A 14,485-nucleotide genomic window follows, 5' to 3' on the forward strand; every position below is an offset into this window, starting at 1 on the left:
GCGAACGCGCTATAAGTTGTCAGCCATTAAAGAAAGAATGCAGATCGTTTCCCGGCTTCTCTCGTGTTTACGCGTACTAACTGAATCCATTAAGGCTAGTATGGACAGGCTATCGACACCATAAACGGGATTATCTGCGGACTATAAGCATTTTGTTAGGGATGCAATCGTATAAAGCTGTGAAGCCTGAGGAAAAATTTAGAAATAGATATTTTGGTTAATTCAGAGAGAGGATAGAGGTTTATACTGTGTAATGCCTAGCACTAGTACATTCGAACAAGACGACCAATTTCGCTTGATGTGTATCTCTAGGGAAACACTTCTGAGACCAGGGAGTTTCGATTACTTGCCTACAATTCTTTACAGATCCATGAAAGAAATGAACCCACCGAAGAAGCGTTTGTTATAACGGGAAACTTTTCTTGTAGAGGGAAGCTTTTCAGACTGAAAGTTTCAAGCCGCTAGGTCTTCGTACAGGGAACGAGTATGGGGTCCCATTATAAATATATTGTTAATTTGTGGTCACATTCGTAGTCACAGGATCAAACCAAACCTGTATCTTTTGGAGGTGACGCAGGGTGGGCACCTTCCGTTTGCGTGCCTACATTTCTCTTTGTGTCTGGCATCTCGGTTGGCCCGCCTTCTTCAGCCGGCTCAATAACAACTGCACAGAGTGGAGGCAAAGTATTCAATGGAGTTATTTTATTTTCCAAAGGAACTTAATCAAATGAAATTCATAGGTCCGCACAAGCGAAAAGAAGGTTCTTTTTATTTAAAAAAGTTATGACGACACCTAAGCAACCTAAGGTGTGAATGGAAGACGTTATGGTCCAACTGAACATCGCTCAGAGCTCCGTGCAGTTTTCCGTATACAAAAGAAAATTGCCTGGCCATGGGCAAGCAATTGTACTTGCGATCAAGAACGGATCTCAAGTGCCGTATATTCAATATTGAGATGTGGTTTCCACTAGCCCGTTCATTTGCTTCCACATATCATGTGTGGGAACAGCGCTATGGGTTGTTAGGAAACATCAAGATGACAGCATGAGCCCCACCCTAAAACATTTGTCTTAGTGCAATTGTTCAATCGAAATCGAAAAGTTCTGTTTCTAACTGTTTCTGATAGGAAACACAAGGAAGTTTCGAAAAAAAAACTAATCTATAAAGGTACGGCTGGATGGTGGCGATAGTGCCCTCACGTCACAAAACGTACATGTATCGCAAAAAGGGACTCGTGTTTTTCCGTTGTGATCAATACGTTTGGGTTAAAGATAGTTGTGCACTCCAATGCTGTGTGTTGGATGAAGTAATATTTCGGATGTTATCATCACATCTTTGTTTATTCCTGCAACGCAAACCGCTGCTGCTCCACCATAGCGAATGAGCTACAAATCCTGCCTCTAAGTCTTCTCAGATAAAATAGAAATTACAAGCGATGTTTACACATTAAGAACGGTTACATGGTAGCATCATGCGACTGTGCATGCTACAATTCGGCCAGGCTTTCATAAATTTCACTTCAAGAGCGATAAAAGATGTTCATGACGTCAGCAAATATTACAAGCATTATTTCATTTTGAATCCTCTAGATAACTTCTCATTCGATTTTGCAATTTTATAAAATATTGATTTACACGAGCATATGAGGAAACCTGAATCATCCAGCTCAACGCTTGTACCAAACCATTATATTTGAGCATTTACCAGTCCTTGTCATTTGTGATGGGTGAAGCTGGATGAGTGGGAGCAATTCACGCTGTATTTACCTGCGTTTATGATGTCTTTACTGATGACGAACCGAGCACTTCGTCTTCCGACACTGTTTCCCGCGTGGCAGCGGTAGACACCCACGTTGTCCGTTCCTACATTTCGCACAATCAGGCTTGTGCTTGCTTCGCCATATTCTCGGAGGGTATGGGTGACTTCGTGGTTTTTCCCAGTGGTATTGAAAGGGTTTCCGTCCTTGCTCCAGTACAGAAGCGCGTGAGGCACAGCGTGAAGAGTACACTGGAGGGTGACAACAAGCTGCGACTGCTGGTTACTTAATTTCATGCTTGTAGAGCTGACTACAGGTTTGTCTGTAAAATTAAAGCAGAACCGATTCACAAAGTGCACCAACGTTCATGCATTTCAATGTCTGAACAGTGAAGTTTTCTTAAACTGCCCTATTTGGACAATTTTTATTAAACTTGGTGAGCCAATTGGCAGTGGTGCCCAATAGATCTTTTTCTAAATAGACAGACCAACGTTACCAAATACGCAGAAAACCGAAGTGATGCAGTTATTATGGCGCGTTGGTGAAATACCGAATTAAAATGAGAAATCCAATGCCGGCTGAATTAGAAATGTTTTTTTTTGCCTTTACGCTCGTAATGTTACCGTGGAAAGAACCTGCCTTGCAGACCTTTCTGCAAAACATAAAAAATATTTTCCTGAAGAGGGAGGCAAACGTGTGAAAAGATAAATTGCCCCTAGGCAGCTGCTCGTGAATTCATAATGAAACTGCTCTAATTCTTTGTTGAGTGTGTGGTTTCTACGTCTTAGTATTATTTACAAAAGCATTAAGATAGACATAAAAAACGACCTTTCTTAGCACCAAGAATAGGGTATGCAGGTGTACCACAATTTAAAAATGCTTTGGGACTTTGCAGCAGGCAATATTCCTTACGGTGTGCAAGTAGCGAAAACCCAAAATGAGCCTTCAACGAAGTAATGCACAATCGACAATGTCATTCTAACTGAAATATAACCTTCCCGGAACGCAGTCATATTGAGCGTTAAATCTGCTGATCAAACGTTTTTTTTTTTTTTGTATTGCCCACATATTTTAACTGAGTGCATTGTATACCCACGTTGCACAAAAAAAACACCTCATGCTGAGTCGCTATGCACAGGGATATCCATTTTCGGGTTAAACCCGCCTTCTCCCCGAACGGACCTTTTCAAAGTACCGATCAGGCGTTAACGGTCCGCCGTTATCAATCAGTACTTCCTGGAAGCAAGCCCCACAAACACAGCTTTCGACCTAATTGACTATTTGCATGAGTATAGCGCTCGCTACTGCAGGCTGGCAAATGCGGCAGTGACATTTTTCTGCCTAACTAATGGAAGCTGTGATTTAGAGAGATCGCTCTGTCGCCTGAGATACGTTCAACCACCAGACAGGACTGTAAAAGAGACCGACCTATTGCGCATGCAGACTATAATGTGCGAAAACAAGGCTGTGAAAAAAATTGATGACCAGCTTTCTGTGAATGTGATACATTCCTTGGAAGTTATGAATGCTCATTATTGCCATCATTACTGATTCATTTCAAACAAAAACCAAAGTTTGGAGAGTACTTGATAGAAAACCTTGTTGTCGCACCGATCACCAAATTGAAAGAAACACCAACTTTAGCGTGTTAATGTTAACAATCTCGCAATACCTTCTGATAAATAAAACTTGGAGTATTAATTTTTACTTCTTTAGCCTAAACACGAAAACCTCACATTTCTAAATGGTTTTATCAACAATGCCGATTTCTCCCGGTTGTCATCTTTAATAAATACCACCCCATTCCTCCCCCCTCTCAGTTTTAAAAAAATGATAAAACACAAACACGAACTAATTGGCGCATGCACAAATGAGGCGTGTTTTTTTTCGAAACGAGCCAAATCCGCGTAAAGCGCATTTAAGAAAAGACGGAGGGTCGTTACAGGACATAAATGCAACCCTGTCAAGGCCGTAATATGAGACGTCTCACATGTCAGCTAGGGGAAGTTTATGGCAGCAAGTATTTAACAATTATGCGGTGAATTCCAGCAACATTGAGGTCCTAAGTTTGGGTTTGGCTCATATTGAATTGAAACACGCAAGTTAACGGGGCATTCTTATGAACCCTTTATTAAAATTTTCTTTCAAGAATGGTTAAACAGGCTTTTGGCGAAAAAACATTAATCTTATGCAACACGGCTTCAACACAGGCATAACTATACATGAAGAGAAAACGAGTCTTCTTGGCGCCACTAGCAGCGCGTTTCAAATTCTTTGCTAAAATAATTTTCTTGGGCACGCCTGAAGGCACTCTCGAAGCATGCAAGCTCTTCATTGCCTTGCCATGAATTTCCAAAACGCTTCACACGAAGGCTGCTCATAACGTCTTAACCAAAGCCCTCAAGAGGGGGGGGGGGGAGAGTTGCCACGGCTTGTAAACGGATGCTATTTAGTCAAGTACAATAACGGTAAATACGGCAGTAAAAAAATACTTATAGTTAGAGTTACTCCGTATCGACTGGGTAGACGAAACGAAACATTAGTTTCACATCTCTAAGTTTTATTGCATTCACTTCTTCCGTTCAGTTTGTCGTCGACGTCTGGCGATAGATCTTTCGCCGATCTCCTAATTGGCGTCTCATTTGTTGATAAGCCAGGTCTAAAAGTAAATAAGAACTTCTCAAAACATCAACGAAACAGTCCGAACAGTAAGGCAAAAAGCGAAGAATTACCGGCAAAAGAATTTGCCTCATTTTGATCCGGATAACGACAGGACGTCGCTCGTTTTTGATACGAAGAACACTCTGGGTACACATTTGCAGGCACTTGTCTCACGCATTTTCTCGCCACGTCTTTTTTAGGGGAAAGTTGGCGAGTTTTCCTTGTCACTGCAGTTTTATGTCACTTAGTTTCTGTTTGTGAATTTGGCTCATTAAAAAAAAACGCCTCAAATGTCGTGACCAACAATAACAAGCCCTCAAACGGCGACACCACACTTATGTAATTAATAATTTGTGGAGCGATTAACAATATAAATTTAAAATCCTTGAAATCTGCTAAGTTCACGCTTATACACCATACACCTTCTTTCTTTATGAAATGAGAACAAATAAGCTTTTTTGCAAACTGTTTTCTACCTACAGAAAGGATGGTTGTAATTTTGCTGTGTTATTTTGTTGTAATGTTCCCCCCCCCCTCCCCACTGTAATGCCCCTGGCGCTGTGGGTATTAAATAAATAAATACATAAATTTGCAAAAGCAGATCTGGCCCCTGTTCAAACCAATCTCATTGTCTCATTCCTCATACTGAACGTATGGATTTCCGCACGAAGTGTATCCACGCCGGAGAGAGCGAAACAGGGAGAGAGAGCGAGAGAGAAAAAAATGAAAATCCTCCGTCGCATGCCCCCGCGCGAGGGACACGTGTAAATGCAGAGCAAAGTGGGGTTGAAGCGCGCGTCGGCACCCCCAAAGTCCCTTTTGACGTTGCCCGACGGCTTCCGCGAGAGCGGGTTCCGGGACGGCGGTGGCCTCCAGACGACGACGCTTGCTCGCCGCCGCCTCTCGTTGCCGTACGGCCTGGTCCGCGGCCCGACGCTGACGTTTCGAAGGTGTGTCTTGCTCTCGACTCGAAGGGTCCGCTTCTCGACGCTGAGGCCTGGCCGCTGCTTCTCGTGCACGCTGCTCGGGATCCGCTTGTCGACGTTGACGCCTGGCCGCGGTTTCGCGTGCACGAAGTTCGGCGTCGGCAGCGCGCTTACGACGTTTGCACTCGGCGTCGGCAGCCCGCCGCCTCGCCGCCTTGTCTTCTGCCGCCGTCGACGAAGACGATGGTACGACGTCTTGAACTGGTGCTTCGACGCTGATGTTGAATTGCGTCGAGGTACTAGTTGAAGGTCTTGCTTCCATTGCTTATCAACTGCGACCGCCGACGAGCGCAAGAGAACACGCGAGGAGCAGCGGAGAGCAGGCGAGGAGGAGTGGGGGAGAGGGTGCAGCTGGAACGGCTATTGCGGACGCCGAGGCATGCCAACGCCGACAACGCCGGGTGACATCGTGAGTTGAAGAAATGCTCTGCATATAAAACTTTATTCACAGTTGAATACAGCACATTTGTGGTGAAGGACGTCAGTCCAAGACTCCGCTATACGGCCGGGCGTTGGCCAGCTCCTGTTTTAAAAGCGTTTTCAGGAAAAGCCCATGTCCTCTACTATTACGCTATAAAAAAATGTCAGGCTTCAAATGTGCAAAAAATACGTATGTATTCGCTTCCGTTCCGTCCGCAGTGTTTTACGGCCGATATTTTGACCGCGAAGCTTTCCTACAGTTTTGTTCTGCTTCAACAGAAACACGGCGCGTCCTGTCTGTCTTCACGCTCGAAACACCTGCGTGCCTGATTTTATCCGCCCTCTAAAGGTGGCGTTACTCATCAACGCTGGAGCACACGTTTCAGGCTCTTGTGGTCTTCGAAGCCAGAGGTATTCTTCAGCGCCAGGCGTTCGTTCTCAGCTTTTGTATTTTAGATGCAGAGCATCTGATTCACTCGCCTTGTCCCTCCGGCGTCGTCGTCGTTGTCGTCGGCGTTGTCCACCCCTCCCACATTCTCCTCGCCGCGCCAGCTGCGCTCTCCGCCGTCACCCCCTCTCTTTTCCGATAGCGAACACTCTCTCGCGAGGGGCATTGGATTCGATTGGATTGGATTGGCTTGGCTTGGCTTGGCTTGGATTTGGATTGGATTGGAATAAAGTGGATTGTGTTGGATTGTGTTGCGTCATAGCCGCGGCAGGTTGCGTCATAGCCGCGGCAGACGCGTTGGGGCCGGCGCATGTGCAGTACTCTCTCTTCCGCGGTTTCCTCTTCTTCGGGCGCGCTGCGCATATAACCGGTGTGCCGTTCTCCGGCGAAGCAACATCCACGCTTGGCTCAAACACCTAGAGTCCACACAGCTTTACAAGTACGCCAACGTCGGCATCGACTGGGACCGGCTTACGCAGTCCCCTCAACGTTAAGCGCGCTGTAAAACGCGGTCCCTTCGCCGCTCAGCCTATGCGTCGCGTCTACACAGGGGTTCCCGCCGGGGGAGGTGGGAGTTTTTTTGCGTGCTCACTTCCCTTGACTTCCGGCTGGCTGCCGTAAGGGCGGTCCGCCTGTGCAGAAACTTGACTCAACCAGCCGTGCACACGTCAGCGGCACCGCAATATTAGCGTTGTCGTAGCCGCTGTTTTTCTCAGCGATATGGCCTCCGTTACACCCTTGGGCCACGGTTGTGTAGAGGGGCCACACAAACAAAATACAAGTTAATTTTATTCGAAAGATTTTCTGTTTTACAGTGCCCCCAGCGGTTTTCTGGCAACAATTGATAATTTATTCACCGAGAAATTATTCAATTTAAGTAAAAAATATTATTCGTGCGTTTCGCGGCGTCTGCCCATAATTTCCCATGCATGTGTCTTCACACAAACTTTAAGTGCGTTGTTCAGCCTGCAGCGGACTGCGTCAAGGTAGCGCTAGAACGGAAGCGCGCTGTGTTCATACAGCGCAACTTTGTTTACCACCAGCCCTCCTAGATGAAGCCAGTATACTGCTCCGCACGGCTCCACACGTGGGTCCATACACTACTGACACAGGCAACAGATACACCGAAGGTGCCCTTGCTAGGCTACGGATAGGGCACACACGTCATACACTTGTATTTACTCACAGGGTCTTAAGACCTCTATGCAGCAGCTGTGGAGAGGCCTTATTTGTAGTTCACATACTCGTTCAATGCAAGGCACTTGACACAACACGATGCAAACACTTCCCCAACTGTAGAGACTGCACATCCCACTACACCCAGCGATTTTCTGCCTGACAATCCCATGTTTTCTCTCAAGCACATTTTCAAGTATTTAGAAGTCGTTAAATTTTAAGATTTAATTTCACACCACGCATGATCACTCCCTGGCCTTATACACCAGCCATCCTCATGGTCGTTTTGTGATTTTACTTTTGTTCTTTCTGACTGATTTTAGTGTTTACGTTTTCCCCTATCATATATAAGCAGCGTTTTAACGCTTTTTGCCCCAGTTGGCCTTGCGCCATTTACATTCAACCATCACCATCACCATGCTCCGCACCGCTATTCGCCGCTGCTTTGTTTTAAAGCAAAGCTTTACTAGTTTCGTCCAGCGGTTTCGCGGAGGATGAGCAAGTTAACCTTTTGACCGGAGACACCCCTCGGCGACACTCCCCTCGAAGCGCATCGCGTGCTTCGGCAGGCCCCATTTTTAGTCCTTGTGCTCACGTATGAGTGGCGGCTGCGACTGCAGCGGCCGCTCAGCTGATCAGCAGCCGACCAAACCCGCCGCCTCTAACGCATGCGTCGCTTGGTCATCTCCGGCTATGTGACTCAACTTGCGCCACGTTCGCCCTGATAGAGGAACGACGGCTTCGCCGAGAATGAAAGTGAGGCAACGCCTCTTTCTGTGAGCGTTGCCCGGGACCGAACGACTTTGAGCCCTGGTCCGCAATACAGCTACATTAAATGTTAACTAAGCGAAACTAAGAATCAACCAGACTAAGGCAAACTTTTGCTTTGCATATCCAAGGTTAGCTTATCTAAACCGCGCCCATTTTTTAACCATATTTGAACCTGGCTTGTTTTTCTTGAGGTAGGTAGTAAACGTTTCGAGAAACATGGGGTATTTTGGACAGATAAGGTAACGTAAGCCGATGTGGCTTACGTTAATCGGGGACTGTCGTCTTGGACAACCACTTAGCAGCGAACGGCTGTGCAGGTATAACAAGCTTAGTGCGCGAAGTACTAACAGTAGTACTCACTAGTACTTTATGTTTACGTCTACTTTCGTAACTTCTTGTATTTCCCTCGCCATTCATACTGTGATAAAAATGAATATGCACTACACTTAAGCGAAAATAGCTCGGTCTTCAAGCTTATATGCGCTGCTTAAGATGGGTTCTTTTGGTGGTCCTCTCAAATCGCACGGCTGTACATATTACGTCATATATTCTATTACGGCAATTGACTAGAGACTCGCATGGCCATTCCCTCTTTTCCTAATGGTGTAGCTTATTTGAGCAAAGTTTACGTTAAAGGTGGTGTAAGTATGATTCTAAAAAGGCAATATTTCGAATGAACCAAACTTTTGTTTTGTCTGCATAGCCCGTGAACGCCTGCAGCAGCTGTAGCATGATAAAAATATATGCCGGTTCCCTGAGCCTGCAGATTTCAAACTTAAAAAATAAAAATTGTCACCTCAGCTTCGCTGGTTATCCACCTTCACAGGCTGCAATGAATTATAGTTTTTTGTCCAGAATTGTGTGGTATATACACTATAACCGTGTAGGTATACGTATCTCCTGCTTGCATCTTTATGCATATGTCTTTTGCTTGGAACCGCGTGAAAGACGCCAGTTTTTTAAAATGAATGCTTGGCTTTCAGAACCTTAAATGTATGCAATACACAAGAAATTGCACTAACGGGGCATTTTGAAACCGGTTATCAAATTTCAAAATGTTTCTGTAAAACAAAAGTGACACAGAATTACTAGGAATTAGGACAGTTGGAAAGAGGGTCTATCCACCGCGTATGCCAGCGGGAAGTACTAGGTGTGGACGGGTTGTTGCGGTTTTATTATTTTCAAATACTCGCAGTATATACTTGATTATATTAGAACGTCCAAACACAGTTACTATTTGGTGAATGTGGGAAGCGTTGTGCGGAAATTGACAGCAAGACTACTTCGCTTCAGCGTGCTATACTTACCTGCAGGAAGTGAGCAATTGAAGAAAGTGCACCAGCTTTCCTTACGTAATTACTTCGCCTCTAAATACAATCATGAATAATATTTCGGAAACTTCTGCGTTTCTCGGTACATCTGGGTGACGTCATATTTTCGGTGCTTCCTTTGCCGCGTCGAATGAAAAGCGCCTAAACGGAAAACATGCGATTGCGAGATGCTCCGAAAGACTGGTTTGCGAACGCTTTTCTGTTTACTTAGGTCAGGCCGTTCAGATATTGCGTGTAGAGCGTACGTCATGCTGGTCTTAAGCGCTAGTGTTCTTACTACAGCACATTATGCATGTCAACCGAAAAACTAAGAATCAAACAGCAACATCCAAAAAAACACATGAACTACGCAGTTCAACATACATCATACAATAACTTCACTAACAAGGCACTTACCGATGACTCGAAGCATAAAGTGCAATGTTTTCATGGGATCGCTGTGGAGATGGCAGGCATAGGCACCGCTGTCTTGCAGTCGCACGTTTTTGATGAGCAGCCTGGTCGACTCGTTTGCCTGCTGTCTTACAGACACTCTAGACTCGCTTGTAATCAGAATTGCTCCCACTGATAAAACCTTCCCGGTGTCTTCATTCACCCATGAAATCTGAAAAATGCCCACAGGTAAGCAACCTATCAGTGCTTTAGGATATTTTTCAAAAGTTTAACATCTGTTGCGAGTAGCCAAGAAAACTAGAAGATTCAAATGTTTCGTTCGATTACTACACGTTATTGTATGACTTCAACTCCAATTTCGTTTTAGTTATTTATGACATACTGCAGACCCCACAAGGGGTCCAAGCAGGTGGGGCAGAATTCCTGCAATGTAACACACTGACAACATAAGGTCAAATACAGCAGCAGAGAAAAAAGAAACATAATATCCAATAAATATCAAAGTGAATGAGCGAAAATAATATCTTTGTCAATTTTGAAGTAACAACAATGTTAAAAATCTATGACAAGTCAGAGTAAGAGTCAGAAAGGATTTTATTAGACAAGAGATAAATTAAAAAAATTTGTATATATATAAGAAGGTCTTATAGTCAAAGACTGAATCGGGACCTCGTATGTTAGTGAACATAAAAAATCTAACAGAAATAGCAAACAGCAGTAGCCAAAAAACCCAAAAACTTAACCAGATACATAGTAGGCAATACAAAGCATTCGACAAAAAACAACGAAAAAGAAAGAAAAGCGGAAATTTAAAGGGGAAGAAAAGAGGTTAATTCAACACTCCTAAGTAATTGTGTGGCAGTTACAAGTCGCAAAACAGTAAAAAAAGCGAACGCAAAAGGAAATTACATCTATTTGCAGCAATATACAACAACCACCGATGTCATACGCCAAGAAGCTTTCTCTTTTAATTTCAACAAATGAGGTGCAACCACGTGATGCATGCATTCCTGACAGTCAGCGAAACCGACCATACCGGAATTTCTTCAGAAATGAGCGGATGATTAAGCATTGCCTCTGAAGGAAAAAACAAGAGCTAAGTGCGAGAAAAGAGCCCCAGCTGCAACAATATTATTTCTATTAGGGGACGCTATTGAAACCATTAAAATAAAGCAATTGAAAAATGTGTTATATAATTTTTAAAGTTGGCGTGTGTGGTAGCAAAGGGGTTGCTTTCGGCTGATCACAAACTCCAGCTCTGATGCTTCCTGAGAGGATTGAGTCACATTGATTGTATGTTTCATTGATTGCTGGATTTAACGCGCCGAAACTGCACTGGTTATGAGGCGCGCCGTAGTGGATGGCTCCGGAACAATGTTGACCACTTCGGTATCTTATACGTGCGCCGACATCTTGTCACACGGGCGTTTTTGCGTTTCGCCAGGAGTGCGTAAGGTTAATCCAGAGTGAATCAATGCGGAGGTGGACTCTGCACAAGCACTATCTTTCATCCTGTACATACATACATCTTGTGTGCGTCTATTGTACGGCCAACTGTTAAAGAGCAAGACAGCCTACTTCACTACGTCTGCTAAGGCTACGGGCACGTGTACAGAAAATCAAAGAGCAAGGATCCAAAACGCAGTCCTCAGTATAGCCGAAGGAACTGAATGAGGTATTTTACGACAAGAAACGCCATCAACGGGGTGCAGTAAAGGCATTTTACTTGCGCTGCAAATGACTTCGCTTGTAGCGTTTAACGGAAGACCGCACTGTGCGCACCTACGTATGTATGTATGTATGTATGTATGTATGTGTGTATGTATGTATGTATGTATGTATGTATGTATGTATGTATGTATGTATGTATGTATGTATGTATGTATGTATGTATGTATATATGTATGTATTTGTGTGTACCCCTGCACATGAGTACAGTTCACACCCTAATTTGTACTTTTGAATGTAACAACGGTTGAAGGGCTTAGAGGAGGTTATGATCAGCTCTGCTCCGGCTGGTAAGAGTAATAAGTAAGAGTAAGAGGCATTTCAGGCGTTGTGCGGCGGTAGGCCATGTCATCAAAATAAGCCGCCCTGGCTTAGTTGGCTGTTCATTGTTGTGACTTCCCCGTGTTTTTCTTCAACTTCGTTCTCTTTCTGGAGTGCAGCTGGTAATTAATTTGCATTTAAATTTTAATGACACTCTTCCTTACCGCGATGCCGAATAAAATGTCAATCGGCGAACACGTAGCCTTGCGCTTCCTTTCTACGCGCATGCTCGAATAAACTATAGAGTAACCAGGAAAGCGCTCAATACTTGATAAATGTCGTTTGGCGTTTGGAGAAGGAGGTCCTAACTGCGGCACACTGCGGTTTCAGGGAAGTCGCAGTGTGCCTCTTGCATTAAACTGGGAAATTAGTTGTGTTTCCTTTCACATCTATCAGCCGGTAGCGCGATTTCCGCAACAGCTTCCTTTAGGTAAGCTATGATTTTACTTCAGGAAACATGCTTACTTGACCCCAGAACTTATAAATACAGCAAGATATCCAACGGTTTTTTGAACGAATGGAATAATGAAGCGCGTACAATAATTATTACGAGCGTTTGATGAAAAATGTCATAACTTTTCAAACCTAAAACGACGCCAGGGTATTTGCTTATATTTGTTCCAAAATGTAGCTTTTGTATGCACTACGGAGATATTGACCGCTATTTACAGTCACGTAACTATGCCTAGAGAAACACAATTCGCCTGTTTGCTTTCAAACAACTTGCATAGTTTCAACTCCAACCATGGTAAAATGTGTTTAGGACTTTAGATATAGGACTTGTGTTGTCCACCCTAATTTCTCACCTACATAAAAATACGAGAAATCTACAATACTTGGTTGAATTGCTTAACGTGTATAGGTATGTTGCGGCCCTGACTCGTTCAATTGCTAATACTTGGTTTTTTGCTTGATGGTCTGCACATATATACATTACTGTATCATGTGTTGTAATAACAAATACTCGCTTGGTACTATGATGTTGAAATAAATTTGGGAGATACATTGTTAAAATTGAATCAGTTATTTTCATAACATGTCATTGTACAATTCCGTGTGTAAGTTTGTCAAAAATAGAAATCTTCTCAATATTTTACTGATTATGGAGCCGGTGGAAAAAAATCGTTTAAAGATAAACCATGCTACAAGTCCGAAAAACTACAATATCACTACGTGATGGCCCAACGAATAAAGATTATATGAAACCTACTTACCTCGTACCCATTAAATGGTACCATGTATTGTAATAACAAATACTCGCTTGGTACTATGATGTTGAAATACATTTGGGAGATACATTGTTAAAATTTAATCAGTTATTTTCATAACATGTCATTGTACAATTCCGTCGGTAAGTTTGTCAAAAATAAAAATCCTCTCAATATTTTACTGACTATGGAGCCGGTGGAAAAAAATTGTTTAAAGAAAAACCATGCTACAAGTCCGAAAAACTTCAATATCACTACGTGATAACCCAACGAATAAAGATTATATGAAACCTACTTACCTCGTACCCATTAAATGGTTCGAGATTACACTGTAACGAAGCCGTGCGGCCCGCTAAAACGGTGGTAGTCGGCAGAACTTCTGTGGCCACGAATGTCTCATCCCTAGCCTCGTGAACGTCACGCTCGGGAGTGGCTGGCGTTGCAGCACCGTCTGCACCAAAAAAAGATCGAAAAAATACAATCGGTGACTCCAGAACTTGAGCGTTCATAATGTTTGGCCGTACGTACTTTCTGGTACTCGTTTGACGAGACACTTATGAATCTTCTGCGGTGTTTGCTTTTGACGCCTTTATCTGTTGTGCTCTTCGTTGGAAGCATCGATGTGGTTCTGGAATATTAATGTCTGAAGTGGGGCCAGTTGGTTCATTATGAACTGAAGCAAAACAGCGCGAAAAAACGAAGGACGAGGGAGAACACACACGCGAGCGCTCGTGTGTGTGTTCTCCCTCGTCCTTCGTTTTTTCGCGCTGTTTTGCTTCAGTCTGGAATATTGTGGACTATAACTACGAAAGTGACCACAAGCCTAGGAAAGTGACCGCAAAGCCAACACCTGTCTCCGTCAAAGCGCTCTTGATGGAAGCGAAATCCAAAAACGCCCGTGTGTTGGAGATTTTGGCGCTCGTTAGAGATCTCCAGATGGTCAAAATAATCCAGAGCCCACCACTAAGGCACGACGCATCACCTATGTAACGTCGGCGCGTTAAGCCCCACAATCAATGGTAGAAAATGTCTCTAAGCAAGATCGCCCTTGCGGCGTACAAAAAAAGTCCTGAGTGCTGGCTTCGCTTAAACCGCAAGATAATCTAGGCATACGCGGCCAGGCGCCGGTAACAAAGCATAGGCAAACAAATCAAAAGACAGTGCTTGAGGCATTACATCCACCTCTAAGTGCGCATCGACCAGATCCCAAAAAATGTTACATAGCAGCTGTGTGCAGGTCTTGATTGATTTGTTGTAGGATTTAACGTGCCGACGCAACGCAGGCG

The 14,485-nt window shown here is 44.0% G+C and overlaps 1 protein-coding gene across 1 annotated transcript; it reads right to left on the bottom strand.

The window, feature by feature from the left end:
* Window positions 1-259: 259 nt before the first annotated feature.
* On the bottom strand, window positions 260-10,147 carry LOC144177988 (titin-like). The gene is made up of 3 exons (XM_077705539.1): window positions 9,946-10,147; window positions 1,767-2,078; window positions 260-664 (listed from the first exon to the last, which is right to left on the bottom strand). The coding sequence occupies exons 1-3, from the start codon at window positions 9,977-9,979 to the stop codon at window positions 543-545; spliced, it is 468 nt and encodes a 155-aa protein (XP_077561665.1). The 5' UTR covers window positions 9,980-10,147; the 3' UTR covers window positions 260-542.
* Between the last annotated feature and the right edge of the window lie 4,338 nt (window positions 10,148-14,485).

The sequence above is a fragment of the Haemaphysalis longicornis genome, unplaced genomic scaffold (assembly GCF_048455015.1).
Source record: "Haemaphysalis longicornis isolate Haplotype H1 unplaced genomic scaffold, Haemaphysalis longicornis Haplotype H1 scaffold_37, whole genome shotgun sequence".
NCBI lineage: Eukaryota > Metazoa > Arthropoda > Arachnida > Ixodida > Ixodidae > Haemaphysalis > Haemaphysalis longicornis.

Excerpts from the sequence above, each read along its gene's own strand:
- LOC144177988 (XM_077705539.1), bottom strand. The coding sequence starts at position 9,979 with ATGAAAACATTGCACTTTATGCTTCGAGTCATCG. Across the intron at positions 2,079-9,945 it reads CTTTATGCTTCGAGTCATCG|ACAAACCTGTAGTCAGCTCT; the intron begins GTAAGTGCCTTG and ends TTAATTTTACAG. Across the intron at positions 665-1,766 it reads TAAAGACATCATAAACGCAG|TTGTTATTGAGCCGGCTGAA; the intron begins GTAAATACAGCG and ends CACTCTGTGCAG.